Consider the following 23,312-nt stretch of genomic DNA (forward strand, 5'->3'; position numbering starts at 1 on the left):
AATTTAGATATTAATACATTCTCATGGGGCTATTGTAAAAATGGTTGGTTAAATTTTACTTTCAGCTTTAATTTTGAAAAGTTGAAACCCTTACTACCTTACTTTGAAACCTAGTAGTGTATGTTAAGCTCATATGCTTCTGTAAATAATGGCTAACAAGGAATTAACTAGGGTGTCATATGGCCATCACAATGATATTTACTTTCCACTATTGATGTTTGGTATCATTAGATCTGTGTGGACTTGGCACAGTTCTTGGATCTAGAAATAAGAATTTTCAGCTTTTACAGGGACTCGAACTTGAGACATTTGTTTGAACAATGACTTTTAAACATGACACTGACAATTAAAATTCAAAAAATCATGGTGAATGCATTAAATTGGTCCTTTTGGTTTCTTTGCATTTTTAAGATATTGTTAGTCAATAAGTTCAATACTTTACTGTAGCTGATATATTCATCCTACAATATAATCAACAGAAACTTTAGGCCTCCACCTCACAGACTTTACATTTAACAAAATATATATTATCCACTACTACCTCCATGTTAAAAGTAATTGCTTATACAATTTTAATGATATGGCCATAACAATGACCAAGTTATGTTTTAGGAAAATATTCTTGCTCTGTTTTTATTTTTCAATAAAAAAAAAAAGTAACATTTTGCAGTATATTCCCCTTAAATGTTCAACTCACCAATTTTGATTATTGCAATAGTTCATGTTGAGGGAAATGATTCTTAAACCTGGAAAAGCTGAAGTCACATAATAGGCTCCCCTGAAACAGATAAGGTAAATCTTGTAAGGGAAAATTAAAGAAACAAATATTTTTGTAACAGTCAGTATAATTAAATGCAGTCCCAGAATCCCAGAAAGTGCTAGAGCAATAACTCTTAACACTATGACATTTAAGTGATTCCACACCTGCAGCTGATAATAATTGACAAAAAAAAACAACATTTCTTCGTATTCTATTTTTCCTCAAAATGTAACATACCATCTAACAGTCTCCAGCGCCCCTGTGGGCAGCCACTGTTTCCACTGATCAGCTAAAGCATCGTAGAGCCAGGATATTGACTCATTATTTGTAACATAGGGTGGAGGAAAACTAGAATAAAACAAGCAATCATTTGTAAAGTTGAAATAAACTATAAGCTTTCAGTTTAATTAAGTTTCAAATGAAAACAGTTAAACAAGGTCAGTAGAAAATTTGAATAACTATTGACCATGAACAAACAAACTTTTCTTTGTTAAGGTAAAAAAAAAATATTTGCGTGCAAATCTTTTTATAAAGAATCAAAAATGAAAAAAAAAACAACAACAAAAGTCTAAAATAAGCATTTAATTACACAAAAGATAATCACAATGATTAACAGTTTGCTATCAGGATTATCAGGTATTGGGGGGTGGGGTGGGAGGACATGGTGGCCAAGTGGTGATAAAATTTGGCAAGGGTGAGATAATAATTCTGGGGGTATTGATACCTGATATTGGTTGGCACACTGGCTAAACCAGTGGATACAGAAATAAACTGACCAATTGGTTGTTGCATCTTGGGTTCAAGTCTTTGTACAGCAAATTTTTTTTTTTTTTTTTACTTAAGATAGTCCTTAAACTCATTTTAGGATAATTATGGTCAGCAAATTATTAACCTCACCCTCATTTTTTTTAGAACAGGTAGGTCTCAAATGTAAAATGTTATAACTAATAACAGTTTTAAAACCAACACAACAATTATATATTAACAACACTACAGTTATACATTATATATATATATTTTTTTGCTTAGTGACCTGTAAAAGGAAACAGGGATGACCCATGAATACCTACAAAGATTACAGGGTTCCCCTACCATTCTGAGATTAGGATTTCAGGAGTTTTCCAGGAGAAAATATTTGATTTCAGGAGCGTAAAAAACGTGATGCGAACTATATATTTAGTAATAAATATAAAAACCAACATATGTATAAATTACAAGTTTTTTTGTTTTTTTTTAAATAAGCAAATTCAAAAGTAACTGATTGGTTAAGGAAAAAAAGTACTGGTAAACCAATAAGCCTATTTGCAGTACTCAATATCAATTCATATCAATGTATAGAGTTGAGAATACTCAGGGGTAGAGTTTAGCTAGACATCTAGATCTATATTATCTAACTAAAATATAAATTAGGGTCGCGGTGGCTTAGTGGTTAAGCGCTCGGCTTTAAAACCTGGGGTCCTGGGTTCGAATCTCGGTGAAGACTGGGATTTTGAATTTACTATGTAACTAAAACTAAGTATATATAGAATATAGTATAGATACTATAACTGTATAGCTAGTCACTGCTAGTGACACTGTGAGTCGTGTAACAGTTACAGTCTTAAATTTAAAGACTAACTTGACTAAGTCTAAGACTGTATCTAGAGACACTAGTACAGTACTGTCTATTAAGTCTCTATAATGAACCTATTACCCTATATTATAGTATATCTATATCTAATAATAATCTAGATCTAACAATCTAAAGACTAAGTCTGTAATCATTTGATGACCAAAGTCTAAGTCTAACTCATAAGTTAGAAATTCTACTAGTATCGATCTAGATCTAATCTAGATTTACGGTCTAAATCTAGGTCTAGTCTTAATTAGATCTAGTTTAGGTACTTTGATAAAAAATTCAACTTTAATGAATCTAAATGAAACTAGTATAGTTAGATAGATCTTTTTGAATGGAGTTCATTGATACCTCATTTATGCTTCTAGGTTAATTAGAACATAAGTTATGACCATTTTAGTGTCGGAGAATTAGCCTATTAAAATACCCAAAAAATTGTGACCGAAAGGAGGAGCTTATACATTTAAACTGCTATAACTTTTTAACGCTTAAAGATAATATAATGAAATTTTCCATAGAAATGCGCAATTATGTTCTGATAATTATGACAATTTTAAATCTGGGATATCTATTAACACTTTTTTGTGTTAAGCCCTTGATGTAGGGGTAGGTGTTGAAAAACGACAGAAACAGAATACATAGTCACACATAAATGGTCATAACTTTTAAACCAATAGAGATAATTGAATGAAATTTTCAACAGAAATGCATGTTTATGTGTTATTTATTTCTTCTTTATAATTCTGAGATAGAAGTTGAAACTTTTTTTTTTAATTTCTTAAATGTGGGTCGACATTTCGAAAACGACAAAAAAAAAAACAAATGTTGACACTTAAATGGTTATAACTTTTTAACCAATAGAGATATGCAAATGAAATTTTCAACAGAAATGCATGAATATGTGTTATTTATTTATTCTATTATAACGCTGAGAAAGACGTTTAAGAAAAAAAATTTTTCTTTGTTAACGTGGAACGACAATTAAAAAACGACCAAAATTTATGTTGGTCATAACTCTTTAACCAATTGAGATATTTAAATGAAATTTTGAACAGAAATGCATGATTATGTGTTATTTGTTTATTCTATTTTAACACTGAGATAAGAATTTTTTTGAAAATTTGATTTTTGATAAATGTGGAATGACAAGTTTGAGTTTTTTTCGACAAAATATTATGTTGACACTTATGGTTATAACAACCAAAATTTATGTTGGTTATAAATTTTTAACTAATTGAGAAATTTATTGAAGTTTTCTACAGGAATGCATGCATGATTATGTGTTATTTGTTTATTTTATTATAATCTGAGACAGAAGTTGTCATTATGTTGACACTTAAAATGTTGCAATTTTTTTTTAGCCGTAAATTACTTTTTAGGCTTTTAACTGAAATGAACAACTTTTTGCTGATACTTATAATAAACTTTGGATGAATAACATGTTGGAAAAACAACACAAAAATAAAAACCAAAAATTTCTATTTCATACTTTGAGAGCTGTAACATTTTAATCTAGACTTTAGAGATAATTATACAAGATTTACAAAATTAAAAAAAAAAAAAGAGTATTTAAATTTACATATAATGTAAATAACAAATATAGATTTCTTGATGTCATCAGTCTGAGTGCGTTTGCAAATGTACGTCAGTATCCAAAGCTTGCGAGGATCATGCATGACTGAAGATGAACATTGTTTGGGTGTACCCTATCTGTTTTGCTGAAATAGAATAAATACTTTTAATGCATACCAATGTAGGCTTGCTGAAAAGGTAAAATTATCAAGACTTAATATAAATGGTTCATAGCACAATTATCAGCTGTATTGTGAAATTATATTTTTCACATTAAATAAATATCCCAGATATGCAACATGTTCCCTTAAAATAAAATATATCTAACTATTTGATGGGTAAGCACATAATGGATTTGTTTGTTGTTGGAAATTATCAATTGAAGTACTGTCTCTGTAGCACCTTACAAAAACCTTCAGCAAGTTTTTTAGTGATCTCGATAAATACTTCATCAACAGTCACATTTCTCAGGGTTTTCAGAACGAGATCTTCAGTATCCAGAGTCTGGCCAAAGCAATCACTTAGTATTGAAAGGAGATTCTCTGGAGAATCCACAATGGCCTTTAGTGGCTTTAGTTTGTCAATGCAGACCTTCACATGAGAGATCTAGAAAACAAGAGAATAAATATAATAGCTGCATAAATGGTATCTTTAAAATGTTTCATCTTTCATTTTGTAGATCAGTGTCATCCACGGTCCAGTCAACATCTTACCAAAAAGCCCTGTTAATAAATATAATAAATGTCAAAAGGGTTGAGACACCTAAAAAGGAATTGTTTTGAAACTATAAAAATGAATTTACAAAAGAAAATGTAAAAGTTATTACCTTAAAAGACTAACCGCTTTTCTGCAACAACAAGCACAGTGTTGTTCTGTGTTACCTGGCCTTTCAGTAGCCTCAACATCACCTTCATGTCGCAACTTCTTCACCATACTAGTTCGTTCAGTGCTGTCTTGGACAGGTCTCTTTTTACCAGCAGCATCGATAGAAAAAATTTTATCCAGGTAAGGTGCAACTAGGTGCCAGCTGCGGGTAATCTTCCTGGAAAAATTCTTCATTTCGGACATATGCCTTCGAACCTTATTGTCAACTGTAGCCTTGGTTGTTGCAATGCCAACTTTTGCAAAAAAACTGAATACAGCATCAACCACATTCACAACAGTGTTGTTGTGAAGAAGATATTCTAAGTGGCCAAATTTCAGTTCAAATCCAACAGCAGCAGTTGAAATATCAACACAATAAGTGTCCGATACATATATCCTGAAGTCCTTCATGCTGCCAGGTATAAAGGTACCTGCCATATCCTCAATCCTATCAACACCGACAACATCCACATCAAGGCCTGCCACGCCCACATTATCTGGGGAAAGTGTCACAAAAAAAAGTTAGTTTTATTTAAATTAATTGTGAAAAAAAATGTTTCAAACAAAATTACACATGTACAATTTTAATAAAATGCAGTTTAAAGATTAGTTTATAAAAGGATAAAAGACATTTTATGTAAAATTGAAGGCTCAACTTCATAAGTCCAAGTCCAGCCAAGCCTTTACTTTAAAATAAATTTCTACAATTATCCTAAATCTTATAGAGAATATAGTAGATCTATTCTATAGATAAATATCTGAAAATTTATTTTCATTGAAATAAAATGATATTTCAATTGATTTGTGTTTTATTTTGTTTATAACTTGTTTATAACATATTTAGTTATAATTTAGTAGTGTTTACTATGGTAACTCTCACTTAAAATTTTGTATAAATTATTTTATAATTATCGCAATTATATTACCAGCTATTGCAAGTCCTATCACTTAAATTTAACTAAAAACGAAAAATAACAATTGAACTAAGTTAAAATCATTCTAAAAGTTTAAAAAATAACATTCAAAACCATGGATGATTAAATAAAACTGTTCTTGGTGATGGATTAAAAAAAAATCGATCTAACAAAAAAGCTATGCAGCCATTGATAACCATTGAATCTATCATTTCCGGTTAGTAATGGCGGCTGGTTTCGTTTTCTAGCCAAGATACTTGATGCAGTGGGTCCGTTTTTACTAATAAAGTGGCACACTTATTGCGATAATATGAACAAAAATAGTTAGATTAGATATTAAGGTACTTGGGATGACTTAAATAACTATGCTTATTAGAATAATAAAAAAACTATGGATGGTCAACTTACCCATATGCTCAACACGCTGGAACTCCATGAAGACGATAGAAGAGCACTGATATAAATCCAAAGAATTAACTGATATCCGATCCTTGAACAAACAAAGGGCTCTGATTATCCTTTTGTGTCTGATTTTGAAGACAAAACCAGACTGGAACGAAATTACCATTGTAATCGGCTTAAATACTGCCGCACGAATACTACCAGTTCCGGTAACCAAAAAAAATCTCGCGCGACCGGAAAATCGAAGTATCTAATCTAGTTAATTTTAAATCAAAATTTTAATATCAATTTAATAATAATCAATAATCAACTTCAAGTCTTTCTTTCTAAATTTAGATCTCCATCTAGACTAGATTATTCAGATTATTCTAGAAATAGATCTAGATCTATATAAAATAGATCTAGCAATTCCATTCTAATTCTAGATCTAGATTGACTATTCTAGATCTAGATTTGTTTTAAGAAAATCAATTTTGATTTTTTTTTAAGAGATCGAGATAGACTTAGAATACATAAATCTATATATGCCAGTGACTATTAAAGTAAACAAAGTAATAGAACTTCCGTTTTAGGTTTGAATTCGCCATATTATTAAATTTTTATTAAATAAAAGCCGACAATGCTGTTTTTTTTCCCTTCATAATCGCCCGTAAGATTGGCGCTTTTCATAATGAATGACACCCAAAAAGAGAATTTTTGTCTATTTTTCAGGAGATTTTTTATATTTTCAGGAGATTCCCAGGAGTTTTTTGGTATATTTTGAAATTTCTGGAGATTTCCAGGAGCTCCTGAAAAATCAGGAGGCCGCACGAACCCTGAAAGAAATATGTGAATGGTGTTTCCAGGGAAGATGCTGAGAGAGAGGATTGCAACCTAATGCAATGTACTGAGAATAATGAACAAAGTGTAGAAAGTAGAAAGAAAACTAACCTGTTCACAGGAGAGCTCTCATGGTTACCAAGGCTTGGGAAAACAGGTTTGTTTGGGAAATATTTATGGAACAAGCCAACGATGGTCTTCAGGGTGGTCACTTGGTCAGTTCTGGATTGATTCCAGACATTGTGAGGTGGTAGGTCACCTGTCCATATGATGTAGTCAAACTATAAAGGAATATTTTTTTTAAATATAATAATAATACTAATAATAATCTTTATTATATGTTAGGAAATTTGTTTTACAATTGTCCATTACAGGCAACAATGTATTATAAGAGCAAACAGTTTATATGATAGCACACAAAATATACATTCATACCATGTTTAAAAACCAATGCAAAACAAGAATATTATGGGTTTCCGAAAACAGTATTAAGATAATGCTTAACTAAACTGGCACAGATGGAAGAAAGACAGACAGCTAATGTTCCATGGTTTGGTTCCAAAGAAATATTAGAATAGTGATTACATTCACTGGAGTTCAGGACTGAAAGATCATTTCACATAACTCCAAATAACAAAAATCTGGAAAAAAAGTAACGGCCCTATTGTTAAACAAAATGGTTCTTATTATCAAAAAAACTTACAGAATCTGATTGTGCAGCTAATACAGAAAACATATTCTCCAGACTCCACAAGGGCATGTCACACTTTCTGTAGTCACCAAACTTTCCAGCTTTCTTATAGTCTGTAATGGCAGAAATGAAATCATCATCATTTTTATCATTTTGTGGAGTTACAATCTTGTCTCTGACAGTTCCATATTTAGTTTTCATAATGCACAACATTTCCCCTTTCTTAGCATGGAGACGCTAAATAGCAAGTGCAAGTTAGCATAAAATCCTCAAAGCTATAACCTTTCCACATCTCAGTTTTAAAACAAAGAAAATTACTGCTTTTAATTTCTTAGGCTAGGTGTACATTTGGATGGAGAAAATTGAAAAAAAAATTTCAATGACCAGTGAATCTTCAATTTGAGACTTTACAAACTGTTGTGTAAAACAAATACACTGTCTAGTATGAACTAATACTTGGAAGAATGTTTAAAGAAATGGTAAAGAATGATTGTTTTTGAAAGATCTTTCTAAAAAACTATGAAAGAGTGAATAAGACAGTAATTTGAATCATTAAAAGATCAGTATATCATAACTATTTTAAATCAGTCTATTGTATTAAATAGAGTTTATATAGATGCAGTATTTATCACTGTGATGTTAAATTTGTTTCAACATTTTGTATTTTACTCTTTTTCTTTGCAAATGTCAGTATGAACAGTATAGAGATACTGCTTATAGTTTGACAGTATGGGAGACAGCCACATGCCAAAGGCAACCTAATTTTGGTGAAATAAAGGTGGTCTGTGTAACAGAGGTGCCCCCAGGAAGTACTTCAAAGACCAGCTAGGATCCCAACTTGCTTTAACTGACATAGAAAAGACCACCTGATAGAAGACAGCTTCCGAATGAGACAGCTGGAAATTTATTACAAAGGCCATGAGATACACAATCAAGACCAAAAGAAAATCCATTGCTGAGGACAGGCATAGATGGCAAAAGAGAACCTAAACTGAACACCAGCTATGTCTGTGCAGGATGTGGCAAAATATGTATGTTGTAGCTGGGACTGCCTGGCCACGTGAAATACTGCACTTCTCACTAATCTTTGCACTGGAAGGCAAGCCTTATTATTTATTATTTGAATCTGCAAGTGTGCTGTTGTTTAGAGAGACAATAATAATAATACAGATTATTTGAATACTTCAACTCTTAATTTTCAATGCCTCACATTGACAAATTTGCTTTCTCAATGTTTCATCCTGATCAAGTCTGTCTCATCAACCCTGGAAAATGAGCAACTAAACTTCATGTATACAATGTGGCTAAAACAATGTGCTTAAGAAATCACTCTTCTGGTAGGAATGTCTTGTAAAGTATATCATATTTAAGAAATAACTTAAATATTAAGTGGTGACACTACATTCAAAGAGGGATTATGGTCAGAAACAAATGATTGACCTTGAGTGTTGCTGTCATCCCTACAACACAGAGGCTCATTACAGTCGGCAGTGCTACCTTCCTTGTACTCAGCATCAAAGTGTATGTCTGTGAGATGGAGAAACTTGAACCTAGGGGAACCAGGCTGGAATGAGATGAAACTATAGTTAACAGACAACAAAAATTGTGTTTACTACACTATTGGGCACTGCTACAATGGATGTTATTAGAATTTGGATGCAAAGTTCATCTTTTTAATGTTCCATTAGAAGTGCACACAAAAGTAATGATTACTTCAAAAGTGCACACAAAAGTAATGATTACTTCAAAAGTGCACACAAAAGTAATAATTACATCAGAAGTGGACACAAAAGTAATTATTACCACAGGAGTGCAAACAAAAGAAATGATTACATAAGGAGTGCACATAAAAGTAAGGATTACATCAGAAGTGGACACAAAAGTAAGGATTACATCAGACGTGACACAAAAGTTATGATTACATCAGGAGTGCACATAAAAGTGATGATTACATCAAAAGTTCACACAAAAGTAATAATTACATCCGAAGTGGACACAAAAGTAATTATTACCACAGGAGTGCAAACAAAAGAAATGATAACATCATAAGTTCACACAAAAGTAAGGATTACATCATAAGGGGACACAAAAGTAAGGATTACATCAGAAGTGGACACAAAAGTAAGGATTACATCAGAAGTGGACACAAAAGTAAGGATTACATCAGAAGTGGACACAAAAGTTATGATTACATCAGAAGTGTACACAAAAGTGATGATTACAACAGAAGTGGACACAAAAGTAAGGATTACATCAGAAGTGCACACAAAAGTTATGATTACATCAGAAGTGTACACAAAAGTAAGGATTACATCAGAAGTGGACACAAAAGTAAGGATTACATCAGAAGTGTACACAAAAGTTATGATTACATCAGAAGTGTACACAAAAGTTATGATTACATCAGAAGTGACACAAAAGTTATGATTACATCAGAAGTGTACACAAAAGTAAGGATTACATCAGAAGTGACACAAAAGTAAGGATTACATCAGAAGTGACACAAAAGAAATTAATAAGTGTACAAGAAGTGAAGTCATGAAGTCATTGTAAACTTTCTTAATGAATGATGGCTATGTTTTAGGGCATAGCTTTTCAACCATAGTATTGAGTTGTAATACTGGAAAAGGGATGTATTTTAATACTGAAGATCAGATCATACTTGAGTCAACTATCTTTAATAGGTACTTGACATTTGCTGGAGAGATGGTTAGATATTTTGCTGACTAATGAATAACCTCTTTAAACATTCATTACACAACAGTTTTTTGTAATGACCCACTTTAAAAAAAAAAATTCTTCCTAGCACTAGGTATGTAATCATTTTTTTATTGTATTTTTTGTCATTAATACAAAAATTATATTTCATTTTTAATCATCAACCCTGATAAAAAGATTAAAATAAAGATTTCAATAATTTCTTTCAGCTAACAATAGCCAGTAACTTGATAATATCACTTCTTCTTTAATATTAGCTATTTCCCATTATTGAAAAAGAATGTTGAGATTTAAAATCTTAAACAGCAATGTGTTAAGTAATTAGCTGAATAAACAAAAACTATAATTATATAAATATTTTTGTTTATTTTAACCTTAAGGACATAAATGAGCTTTTCATAGAAACTTTACACAATCTAAGTTTAGATCAAATCATTAAAAAGCCAACTAGATTAAACAACACCTTAGATCTCTTCTTAACCAACAGACCTGGATTATCCCTGGTCTATCAGACCATGAGATCATAAAAATACACAGTCAGATAAAAGCAGTAGCAAATACAAAACCCAAAAGAAAAATCTTACTCTGGAATAAATGTAACCTAACACAACTACACCAAGCTGCATTAAACTTTCAACAAACATTCTTATTAGAAAAAGACATTAACCAACCAGTCGATGACCTATGGAATTTCATTAAAAACCATCTTAAAAGCATTATGGAAAATCATATACCAACTAAATACACATCAAACAAAATAAATAAATGCTGGTTTAATAATAGATTAAAGAAGCTTGGTAAACAGAAGGAAAACTTATATAGAAAATTTAAAGAAACTAAGGCAGAAAAAGTTTATAAAAAGTACATAAAAATTAAACACCCAAAAAGTAAGCAGACAGCTGAAGAGCAAATACATAAACAATGTAATATCTAAAGATAACAACAAAAACCTATGGTCATACATTAAGTCTAAGAAAATGGAAACAACAGGCATAGCACCATTAAAAGACGAACATAACATAATACATAATGATAATGAAACTAAAGCAAACATCCTAAACAAATACTTTGCATCTGCATTCTCAGCCCCAGGAGACAAAGACATATTACTTAATTTGAACCAAGTAGACAACATAGAAGATATAGTAGTACAAGAAAATGGAATCCAACACCAAACCAAATAAAGCGTCTGGACCTGATGGTATTCCAGCTAGATTTCTCAAAGAACTAAGCAATGAGCTAGCCCCAGTGTTCAAAATACTCTTTTAGGAATCGGTTAACCAGGGCAGAGTACCAAAGGACTGGAAAGAAGCTAATGTCACCCCCCTATTTAAAAAAGGAGAAAAATCTGACCCAGGAAACTACAGACCAGTATCACTTACCAGCATCACATGTAAAATCCTAGAACACATAATATGTAGCAACATCATAAACCATTTAGACAAACATAATGTCCTCACCCCATACCAACATGGCTTTAGGAAATATAGATCATGTGAAACACAACATTAGGGTTTATTAAAAGAAATTTCTATAAACCACTTAGACAAACATAATGTCCTCACACCATACCAACATGGCTTTAGGAAATATAGATCATGTGAAACACAACTAATAGGACTAATTGATGATTTTTCAAAAGGTTTAGATAATAGTGAACAAATAGATGCTATCTTACTAGATTTTTCTAAGGCTTTTGACAAAGTTCACCACCATAGTTTGCTTAAAAAATTAAATATTTCGGCATTAATGGTCCACTGCATCAGTGGATTAAAGACTTTCTGATAGGGAGAGAACAAACTGTAATAATAAATGGCTCTAAATCAACACCGATAACAGTAAACTCAGGTGTACCTCAAGGAACAGTCTTGGGTCCACTACTATTTTTAATTTACATAAATGATTTACCAAATTGCATTACTTAAGGAACAAAAGTCAGATTATTTGCAGACGATTGCATAATATATAGAACAATAAAAACAACACAAGACACAGATATTTTACAAAGAGAATAAGATGAATTACAGAAATGGGAATCAAATTGGAGCATGTCTTTCCACCCAGAAAAATGTCAGTTGTTAAGAGTAACAAAAAAACTAAAACAAATTAATTCCACTTATCTTATTCATGGCAAACCAGTAACACAGACTAAAAACGCAAAATACCTAGGTGTTATAATAAATGAAAAACTGTCATGGAATCCACATATTGATGAAACTACAAAAAAATCAAACAAAGCATTAGGATTTATTAAAAGAAATTTCTATAAATCAAATAAGAACATAAAACTAAAATGTTATTTAACGTTGGTTAGGCCAATAATAGAATATGCATCTTCTGTTTGGGACCCCTCAGCTCAAGAAAACATTAAGAAACTGGAACAGACACAAAATAGAGCAGTGAGATTCATAACAAACGAATATTCACATTTGACTAGAGTAGCACCCTTAGTAAAATCACTAAATTTAGAAAGCCTTCAGGACAGAAGACTCAAAAGTAAAGTAGCAATTATACATAAAACACTGAACCATAATTTTCAAATACAAAATTTAATAAAATACTCAGAAAGACAAAGATAAAGGCACATTCCTCATCCCATATGCTAGGACAAATTTGTACAAATACTCCTTCTTCCCTAGTGCTATTAGAGCATGGAATGGGTTGCCTGAGCTAGCCAGGAAAACCAGTGACTTGGCAGAATTTAAGTCATTGGTTAATATGCATGACTAAATGCATGACGTGTAGGACGTAATCATCTTCTTTTTTAAAGTAACGTCTGTATTATATAAGATTTAGATAACCTAAGATTAAAACTTAAAGCAAAGATAGCATGTCAATTTAAGAATAAAATTCAATTAACCTTTGGAAAAAGACATAAGAAAAAGAACTCAAAAGAAAACAAAAATTTTTTTTACTAAACCCAGACAATATTTAGGTCAAGTTCATTTTCCCCCACATCTGTATACCAGATTAAGTTCTGTGTGCTGCACAAGTGAGGAACAGATATTGTTAACTTAGATTAATATTTATGTCAATATGATTTCCTCGGATATAGCCACAGTCAGTGTGTGCTTACAATCAGTGTGTTCTTACAGACATAATCTTCTTAAGTCATCTTCTTACATTCAGTTTCACCTTACAGTCAGCATTTCCTTACACTCAGTGTACTTACACTAAGGGGGAAGTGAGTTCTTAAGAGTCGAAGTGTCCTTACCTTAGGTGGTGTAGGGTACACAGGGGGAGGCTGTGGCACTGGGGGAAATGTCACATTCCAATGGTAAGTGGGGACATCCGGGCCTGCACACTCTGGACCCAGCAGAAAGCTGCACAGTTCTTCTGAGCTGAAGTTTGTATTGGCTAACACAGTCAGAACTTCAGGCTGTGATTAATACAGAATCCTTGTAATTACAACTTAGGAAATCATAATCATTATATTAATAAAATGATTTTTTTTTAAAGCGACAACAAAAAAACAAGGAAAGACGTGTATCAATGACCTGCGCCATATTTGATTTCAGAAATCCATCAATCAGGTTATTGAAGCAACCAAGAAAAACATTCAACTAATAAAAATTGAACAAAGTATTTTTTAAACAAATCAACTATAATGATAAATAGATTTGTTATAAGCAATCATCCTTCATGCAAGCTAATCATGCCTAAACATTAAGAGCAGAGCTGAACAGAAAAAAAGGAGCTATGGGAGATGAGAAGCTACAAAAGACTTTATTCATGCTTGTATGGATTGCATCTCCAGTGATAAAGTATGTGACAGGACCTAAAGTCAAGGTGCCTAAATAATAACTACATCATATTTGATAAAACAATGCGAGCTATCATATCATGACAGCATTGAAAAATCATCCAAGCCAGCTAAGACCGTCAGTCTGATAAGTAGGTAGAAGAAAAGTTGGAAACAATAGATGGAAGAGAAACTCTGACTTAATGGGGACAGTTCACACTCCATGCATGACTCTTCGAAAAACAGAGGATCGTGATCAATAGATAGAGTGGTCAACAAGACAAGTGGTTCCGCAAAGACCTACAGCAAACAAGAAAAACATACAAAATACTTAAAAAACAACAAATAATATTTAGTGTAATTGTATCAATTAGTTTGGATCAGTCATGTCATTACATTTGTAACAGATCTAGACTAACGTTAATAAAATTATGTGATTAAAAAATATTTTTACTAGTAATTTTACTAATTGTTTTTGTTTAGTGCAATTTCAAGCTTTTAAGTTTCTCAATGCACTATGATCCTCTCACTGTCTGGACCAGTTAGGTAAAGGGGGAAGAGACGAGGGTATAAAGGTGAATGTTACCACAACAGTTTTTTTAAATGCATTTAAAAAAAAAAGATGTATGACTAGAATTCATATTCAGGTCTCAAGCCTCCTCAAGGGACTCATTCAATTTATACCACTACATCTGTCAAGTACAATTTGTTTCCTATGTTCAATGCCAAACAAAATAATTAATTACCAATAGTTAATTAACTAATTGGTTAAATTTTTAAAATTGATTTCTTGTTTTATCAGATACAAGAAATAATTGTGCAAATTTTCAGCTTTCATCCAAGATTTTATGAGTTGATATAAGCTTTATAAAAAATAAGTAAAACTCACAGCAAATTCTTCCACAAGCCCATCACACACTCTAGGTGTCTCTTGTTTTAAGAGCTTGCAGGATTCTCCAACAACCAATTTAATGTCATCCCATGATGCATTATTTGCTATCATATTGTGAATCTGTGAAGCCACAAGTTCACAAAAGTGACATGTAATCCAACTGGCTTTCAAAGTCCCTTGACCATAACTGAATAATTTACGCAAAAACATGAGTAAGCTTTTTTCATACAAAATAATTGTCTGCTTGTTTGTACTGCTGTACAGATAGTGGTCTTTGTCTTGGAGTGATTTGTCTCCCTCTCTGAGCTCTTGCGTATAGTGGATGGGGTTAATGGAATGATGCTCTTCCAGGAATGTTAATCTGTTTGGTGCGTACACCACTGGCACAGCGGATATAACACACCAGAAACAGCCTAAGCAAGTCAATGGAATTAGAATTGACCTCTCCATCATGAAATCATTGAAGTTGAACATTAGAAATAGGCTGATTTTTTTTTTTTTTCAAATCTGAAATGAAAAAAAAAAATAACCCCAACTTATTACTTTCACACAAAAATGTATTATGAGTGTAGAAATAAAGAAAAACCTGTATCATTTGTGTTACATACTTTTTAACAACTGACATATGAGAACACATTTTCTACAATATAAGGTATTTATTAACACTACATTAGCTATGTATGCAAGTGAAAGCTGGATGCTGACAAAAACAACAGAAAATCTGATATTTACTTGGGAAAGGAAAATTCTAAGAAAATATATGCTGCCATACTTGATGAAACTGAATGGAGGACTCACACTAACCCAGAAATATACCAACTTTACAAAGACCCCTCCATAGTAATGGAAATTAAAAAGAACAATTACATTGGGCAGCCCACCTCAAAAGAATGCCAGAGAACAGAGGAGCTAAGATTGTTCATTGGCAAAAACCAAAAAGGCAGGTGCCCCAAATGCAGGCTTGATGATGTAGAGGCAGATCTCCAACAGGTATGAGCCTGGGCATGGAGACATAAAGGATAGATCAGAATGGAGAAATGTGCTAAAGCAGGCCAGGGATGGATGGATTAACACTACATATTTAACAAAAATACTTTTATTTCTAGAGTTGGAAAAAAATGTTTGTAAATTTTTAAAAAATATATTAACATACAACAAATGAAACACTCAAATATAGCTGCAGGTGATATATATTACATTGTGTTAACAATCATAACTCAGTTAAAATTTAAAAACAAATCTAATTAATAAACAAATTAAAAAAAAAAATGGGGAGAGGGGATATTTAAAAAAAAAACAACTTTTCTTTTCAATTCTCCCACTAGAGTGGAGGTATGTTCCTGGTGCTAGCTATCAAAACAGTTAAAGATACAATGCAATTTCTAACTCTATTCTAACAAGTAGTCTAAACAAACACACATGCCAAGGAAAAGTTACAAGATTTATTTTGTTAAGATAAGACTCACCATGAAGTTGTAACTTTAGGTACTTTTATAACGTACTAAGTTTATCCCTACATTACCGATCTATAGATAGCTTCCTCATGATGTTAGGTTTAAAAATAGATTCTGACATTGTCTTTCATTCCGAAAAGTGACAGCTTACATTATCAGTATGAAAACAGTCATGTAACACTCATAAATTGTCAGCAATTGCATAGATAAAAGATAAATAATAATTATAAGTAGCCTTGAAGTGGATGATATCTCAGTCAGAACAAGTTTTCTACATAGATGAGTTAAGCACTAACATACTGTACAAACACTCTAAAGATAACTCATAAAACCCATTAAGTTTTATTAAATTTGAAAAATAAGTTCTTTAACAAACCCAAATGCCTAGTTTGATATTTTTTAAAATTATCTCTTCAATATAGGGTACTTCAAGATAAATGAGTTGTATAACATATAGACATATATTTGAGTTTTTAGTCTAAATAGTTTACCATCAATTAAATTATAGTTAGACTAAGCACTTGTACGAAGACTATTGGTTCCCTATTTAAACCCAGACTAAAATCAGCCACTTCTGTTTGTTCAGTTTTGTTCATTAAAGCATATGTTATAAGAAATGTTTTTAAATGGAAATTGTTACGAACTTTTCTGAAGTTTATTTTAATGATAAAAAGTTTCTATAAAAAGTCAGTAAAATAAAATAAAAATTCTCTTCAAATTTCAAAGATGTAACTTTTGCCAAAATCAGCAATTGTTAAATAGCAAGAAAAAAAAAATTTCCCAAACCTCAGAATTAAAAAAAAGGCATACAGAGAAAATTAAGTCTGCTTTGTAATGATGTCAGTTCTATTAAGTTAGTGCAAGAGTGGGTAAGTTCTTTATTTTCAACAAGGGAACTATGTGGGGTTATAGTGTTGTACCATTTTAGTTGCCTTTTCAACGATCTGATCAGTTTGTGGGTCAGTGACTGACACTATAAAGTGGAGAGTGAATTTGCTAGCACGGTAAATGGCTCTTGAAATCACAAGGTGTGGACAGGTTCATTACAGTTGTTGTTGATATCATCAGTATTTATTGAATGATACACCAATATATCTAATAATTATTCATATCACCAATACCATCCCATTCATACATTTTAAACATTAATTGTATTAATAGTTATATCCTATAGCAGCAAATTATTCATTTATTTCACACTAACACCAAGTCTTTTAAAATCCCCCCTGACATCATGGGTAGCGTGCCAATTAGGAAAGGAAGTGACCATGTTCCAAAGGCTGCGGCCTATTTGGACAAGGACTTGAGACGAAAATCCATATATTTAACACATTCTCCATCCCAACGACTATACCCTGATGCTTTGTGATGGAAACTAAACTAACTTTTAAAAGTTTAAAAGTTAAACTAAAACTAGTTTCAACTAAAATAAAGTAGTTAAACTAAAAGTTTATCATGAATTTCAAATTTTATATAGTTAAACTAAACTAAAGGAAATTAATTATACTTATCATAACTTTTTTTTTTATTGGGGGGGGGGGGGGGGGAGGGTTTGAACTAGACCTATATAGATCGATATTTATAATCATTTGACTGTATACCTACGGTTCGATCTTATTCTTTTAGCATTGTAGAAATATTTATCCAAAATAAAATCAGTAATAAGGAATATGTTTCTTACATAAATGTTAATGCACAATAAAATAAAATAAAAATATGTCTAAATAAACATCTGTGCTTGTATTTTTGACTTGAATAAAAACCTTTCGAAAAGAATGCTACTGTTTCTTAAAAATTATATTAACATATTATAAAAGGGAAAATCTTACTTATACCGGTAAAGTTTAAAATCTCATTAAATAACATAGATTTAGAATTTCAAATATAGATCTAGTAACCAAAGAAATAGAAACAAAATCGTTGGAGTTTTAAGAAACATTTGACCTGTATAACTATTTTATAGTGTAAAATAGATGCTTGACTAACCATGCCGATGTGCTATTTTCTTGTCTGACCACTAGAAATACAACTAACACTATTGCATAACTGTTAAACGCGCAAGGGAAAAAAAACAGGGTGGTCTTGTCATTATGGACTGCACACTCAGTACACTATATAGGCCTACACGTGTACGTCTATCTGGTCAGGTTGTTAAAATCAGTCGGAAACAGTGTGTAACTATTTTAGTGTAAAGATATATCTATGAACATGCTTGACTAGCCATGCCATTGTGTTATTTTCTTGTCTGACAACTCCACATTATGCAAACTAAACACTATTGCATAACGCATAATGAAAAAAATGCAAGGTAGTCTTGTAGTATCATTGAATACACACATACAGTACACTAGGCTACATGTGTATGTCTAGCTGACCAGGTTGTTAAAGTGAGTTGGACACAATCTATTTACTTTATGGTCAGAGAGGGTGTGGATTAAGATTTTTTTTTCTAGAGTTGATTATACTAATGCTTTTAGATCTATTTAGGCCTAGCTGTCGATTTAGACTTGGATCTCAATAATAAGTCTTAAGACTATAAAAAGGGTGTACTTGATGTTCCTGCAGTTAAAAAATTATTGTTTGACGCAAATGTATTGATTAAAACCAGTAAATATTGACCTAACTCACTAATCAGATTCCCACTAGAAACAGAAATTAAACACCTCTATGTGGCTCACAAAAAAAATTCAGAACAACCCCATTTATAATATTGCATCTATAGAAGCTTTTATCAAAAAATGTTTACATTTTATAATACTGCTACTTTCAGTTGCAAATATTTACTCCCATAACTTCTACCAGTATCTTAATTACTTTACCCTTTTCAAATGTAGACTGACTAAAATTGACTAAATAGTTGTAGACTGCATCTTTTTTTTTGATAATCAAAGTTATTGATATCACATGACCAGAAAACAGGGATGTGTGTTTAAAACCCTGACCACATGTTGAAAAGTTGTACAAATTTTAATTAAACTTTTAGTTAGTAACTAAAAAAAAATTATTTAAACTACGATTTTAACTAATCTTTTTTTTTCGAGTTAAACAATGGCCTTAATTATTTTTTTTTTTAGTTTTAAACTAAAAGTTTCTAACTTTTTAGCTAACTTTTGCCCATCACTACCTATGCTAGAGACGTATGGAGGTCATCAGCTGAAATTTGAGAAAAGGCTAAATGTGCCTCAGCAACAATGGCTATTTAATACAGATTTTTGGAGTCAGTTACAGAGACCGATCCACAAACAAAGAAATACTAGACCTCTACTGGCTCTAGATATAGAGATCTACGCCAAACAGGGACATGACCATTTAATAAGGTTGTAAATAAGCGTGAAGTTTGCAGGACATTTCCTCAATTACAGAATCATAGAATGAATTGTTATTGTAACATAGCCATAGGCTAATTGTTGCAATGACATACCTGACATGGACTATTAAGCAAACAGATTCTAAATAAATTATTATTATTAAATGTAATATCATAAGTCTTAATGATAATATGATTATTATGGAACATGGGCTTTGATTTTGTTTATTTTAGGTGAGATTTTAATACTAAACCATCACTTGCCCCAGCACAACCAAGGGGGTTTTGAGTTTAAAACCCCCTACCAGGGGTGGGGTCGAGTTTAAAACCCCCTACCAGGGGTTTCTGCAGTTAATTCCCCCTCTTCTATAAAAGAAAAAAATGCAAATGACAATCCCCAAATTCCAAGAGCACAGTTAAGGAAGATTTTGATTTTAAAACCCCATCCAAAATTTACGATAAACCCCTTCTTCAATATAAAAAAAAAGCAAATTACACACTCAAAATTCCATGAGCATAGCCAAAGGGATTTTGAGTTTACCCCCCCCCCCCCCCTTCAGTAGGGTATGAAACTAAAAAAAAACCTTTTCAATATAAAAAAAGCTAATTACACACTCAAAATGTTATGAGCCTAGCTAAATGGGTTATGACTCAGTTTTGAGTTTAAAACCCACTTCAGCAGGGTTTGACACTAAAAAATACCTCTTTAATAATAAAAACAAAGCAAATTATACACTCAAAATGTTATGAGTGTAGTCAAAGGGGTTTTGAGTTTAAACACCCCTCCAGTGGAGTTAGAAGCAAACTACAGTTACTAAATTCTATTACCGTAGCTAAATGGGGTTTGAATTAAAAAAACAACAACAACTCCATAGATATTTTAGTTTTAAAAACCCCAACAGATGATTTTGACGATAAAACTTCCCTTTTCGATATAAAATCTAAAGCAAACTACAGTCACTTAATTCCAAGAGCGTATTCAAGATAGGTTACACATTTCTACCAGTGGCAGGGCTCCATTAATAAAGTGCAGTGAATAGTCATCTGTCGAAATTGAAAAACACTAAATGTGGCTCAATAAAGATGGCTAAGAGATTTTAGGAGTCAGTTATAGAGTCCAGGTCTAAATCAAGGAAATCCTATGCTGAAGTGGGAGTCGACCCCTTAGTAAGATTGTGATAGAGCGTCGCATGAGCTTTGCTGGGCATGTTCTCCGACAAAATGAATTACGCATAAGAAGAGTTGTGATGACATCCTCGTACAACTTGGCGCCACACATTCATGGAGGTCCTCAGAGCAGGAGGGAAGAGGCTTCAGACATTACCAGTGACAGATTTTTATGGAAGCAGCTTGAAGGCAAATGCGCCAAACGGCGCGGGAGGGTCTAAGTCAGTAAGAATAACACATTATGTTTTTGAAATAAAACTTTTTTAATAGCAGGGAAATGCACTGTAGATACCTCAGAATATGCATTTTGTTGGCTTTGAATACCAGAAATAGTGCTTGGCGGCGAGGCTCTGCCCCGCAATGGGGAAGCTCCTAGCGCTCCCCCAGATCCCCTTGCTGGCAATGGCAGGGAATCTACAATTCTTCCACTAACTCCAGGAAGAACCTATTCAAGGGCGACAAGGGCACAATAAACGTCTTCCGAACTTAGAATGAAGGGTCAGAATGTAATAAGGATGATGTACACACACACACATAAACAAATATATTTTTTTCCCCCCTTCCCAAAAAAAAATCCTGGCTACGCCCATGTATGAAAAAAATGATGTTATGGAATACATTTCAATAAAAATGTATAAATGGAAAGCGCAAACAGGTCATGAGTCATGACAAAAAAAGTGAGTGAAACACCCCAAGCCCTAACCTAAGCCCAAACGCCTGAAACGGGGATGTTCTCTTACTAATTTTGTAGACTAAGTTAGACGTCTTAGAATAGACTTAGACTACGTTAAACTTAATCTTTTAATTTTTATACACTAGACTATAATAATTAGATTCTAGATTTAGATCTATCACAATACTGTCAATACAATATCGCACCTTCTCATAAATAAGGTTTAATCCTTCGGTAACCGATGTTGTGTCACATGACTTTAGTATAAAAATGATAGTGTAGTCAATGTTTTGTATAGTTCAGTGCTATTTATCTTTTCCCAGAGCCTTTCATCATCGTTATATTCAGTGGGGTCACAATGGGGGTGCGGGTCCGGGTCGCACAAGGTGATACCCATCTGGGGGAGTAGATCTCTCCAATACACAAGAAAAATAAAATTGCACTTCTGCAAAAGTGGACAACTGTGGCTGTAGCAAGGTTCTCATGTAGCTTATATTAATTAATTATTATTATTACCTATTATTATTTATTTATTAATTATTATTATTAATTATTTATTATTATTAATTATTTATTATTATTAATTATTTATTATTATTAATTATTTATAACTATTTTAATCAATATTTATTATTATTTTTAATGATTATTTATTATTATTTTTAGTCATTATTTATTATTATTTTTAATCATTTATTTAACATTATTTATTACTATTTTTAATCATTTATTTAACATTATTTATTATTATTTTTAATCATTATTTATCATTATTTTTAATCATTATTTATTATTATTTTTAATCATTATTATTATTATGTTAGAAAAGAACGAGTAGGCCTATTCATTCTCTGGCACTACCAGGATCGAGTTTCGTTAAAAGGATATATGATCGAAAATCCATCGTAGTCCCTTTAACAGTTTACATCGAGGAGTTTGAGTTTTGAGTTTAGGCACAATTTAGGCCATGTCGTGCCCGTAATCCTTTAAGGATCACTCTCCCTTTATATAACAAGGGCTAAATTCTATACAGTTAATTACACCGAGGAATTTTCTGGTGATGTGGCCAGGTCTGCAGCAGTACCGCCCTCTAACAAGCAACGAGAATCTTCCTAGGAATGCCAAGGGCGCGAGCGAGCTACTCTGCCTCATCGTGGCGCTAGTGTGGAAACGACCATTAGAGGAAGTGGTTAGGCTAAACGAGTAGCAAAACAAAAACCCCGTAGGGGTGATCACGGGTTGGCGAGAGCCCACCCATTGCACGGAGCGGGGTTGAAAGAGAGCCCTCACGGTCCTGTCGATAATCCATGCGCCGCTCCTCAAGAAGCCGTTACACTAATGGCGAGCCCTCCACGGTTAGCTTGGTACAACATAGGAAAATGGCGGAGGTTCCCGGTGCACTCGGCCTTCGACCATGTCTAGCTCATGCGTCGGGGGCCAGATGCATCGGAAATAGCAATGCTTTACATAGGCATTGACTTGGGTCTCTTCCAGACAGAACTGTGCGTTCACACAGATTTTCTTTTTTTACTGTTTGACGCTCAAACAGGTTTTTTTTCTAACTCAGAGCTCGAAGAGCCTTCGGCTCAGCTCTTAGCCGATAAAACGGAATGCCAAGGGTCTTGAAAGTATCTGTGAGGTCATTTATATTATCCCTTCGGTTGATATAACAATGGGGTACATTGTTGTTTTAGATAACTTCCATAAACTCTTAATCTCAAA

The 23,312-nt window shown here is 32.5% G+C and overlaps 1 protein-coding gene and 1 long non-coding RNA gene across 4 annotated transcripts in view; both read right to left on the reverse strand.

Annotated features, from left to right (window-relative positions):
• Nucleotides 1–21,853, reverse strand: part of LOC106059160 (sphingomyelin phosphodiesterase-like) — a 33,454-nt gene extending 11,601 nt beyond the window's left edge. Inside the window, exons 1-8 of one of the 3 annotated variants that reach the window (XM_056016355.1) lie at nt 21,797–21,853; nt 14,987–15,496; nt 13,570–13,734; nt 9,078–9,201; nt 7,650–7,750; nt 7,058–7,227; nt 998–1,108; nt 698–778 (exon numbers count right to left, since the gene is read on the reverse strand). In XM_056016355.1, the coding sequence (XP_055872330.1) occupies nt 698–778; nt 998–1,108; nt 7,058–7,227; nt 7,650–7,750; nt 9,078–9,201; nt 13,570–13,734; nt 14,987–15,463 (1,229 nt within the window). In that variant the 5' untranslated portion in view covers nt 15,464–15,496; nt 21,797–21,853. Of the gene's footprint in view, nt 1–697; nt 779–997; nt 1,109–7,057; nt 7,228–7,649; nt 7,751–9,077; nt 9,202–13,569; nt 13,735–14,986; nt 15,497–16,290; nt 16,424–16,455; nt 16,634–21,796 lie in introns of those variants that run through there. The other 2 variants (XM_056016353.1, XM_056016356.1) reach the window with 2 other exon arrangements.
• Nucleotides 3,955–4,989, reverse strand: LOC129923768 (uncharacterized). The gene is made up of 2 exons (XR_008775727.1): nt 4,774–4,989; nt 3,955–4,093 (listed from the first exon to the last, which is right to left on the reverse strand). It is a non-coding gene; the product is annotated as an uncharacterized LOC129923768 (long non-coding RNA).
• Nucleotides 21,854–23,312: the final 1,459 nt, after the last annotated feature.

The sequence above is a fragment of the Biomphalaria glabrata genome, chromosome 17, assembly GCF_947242115.1.
Source record: "Biomphalaria glabrata chromosome 17, xgBioGlab47.1, whole genome shotgun sequence".
In the NCBI taxonomy this organism is placed as follows: domain Eukaryota; kingdom Metazoa; phylum Mollusca; class Gastropoda; family Planorbidae; genus Biomphalaria; species Biomphalaria glabrata.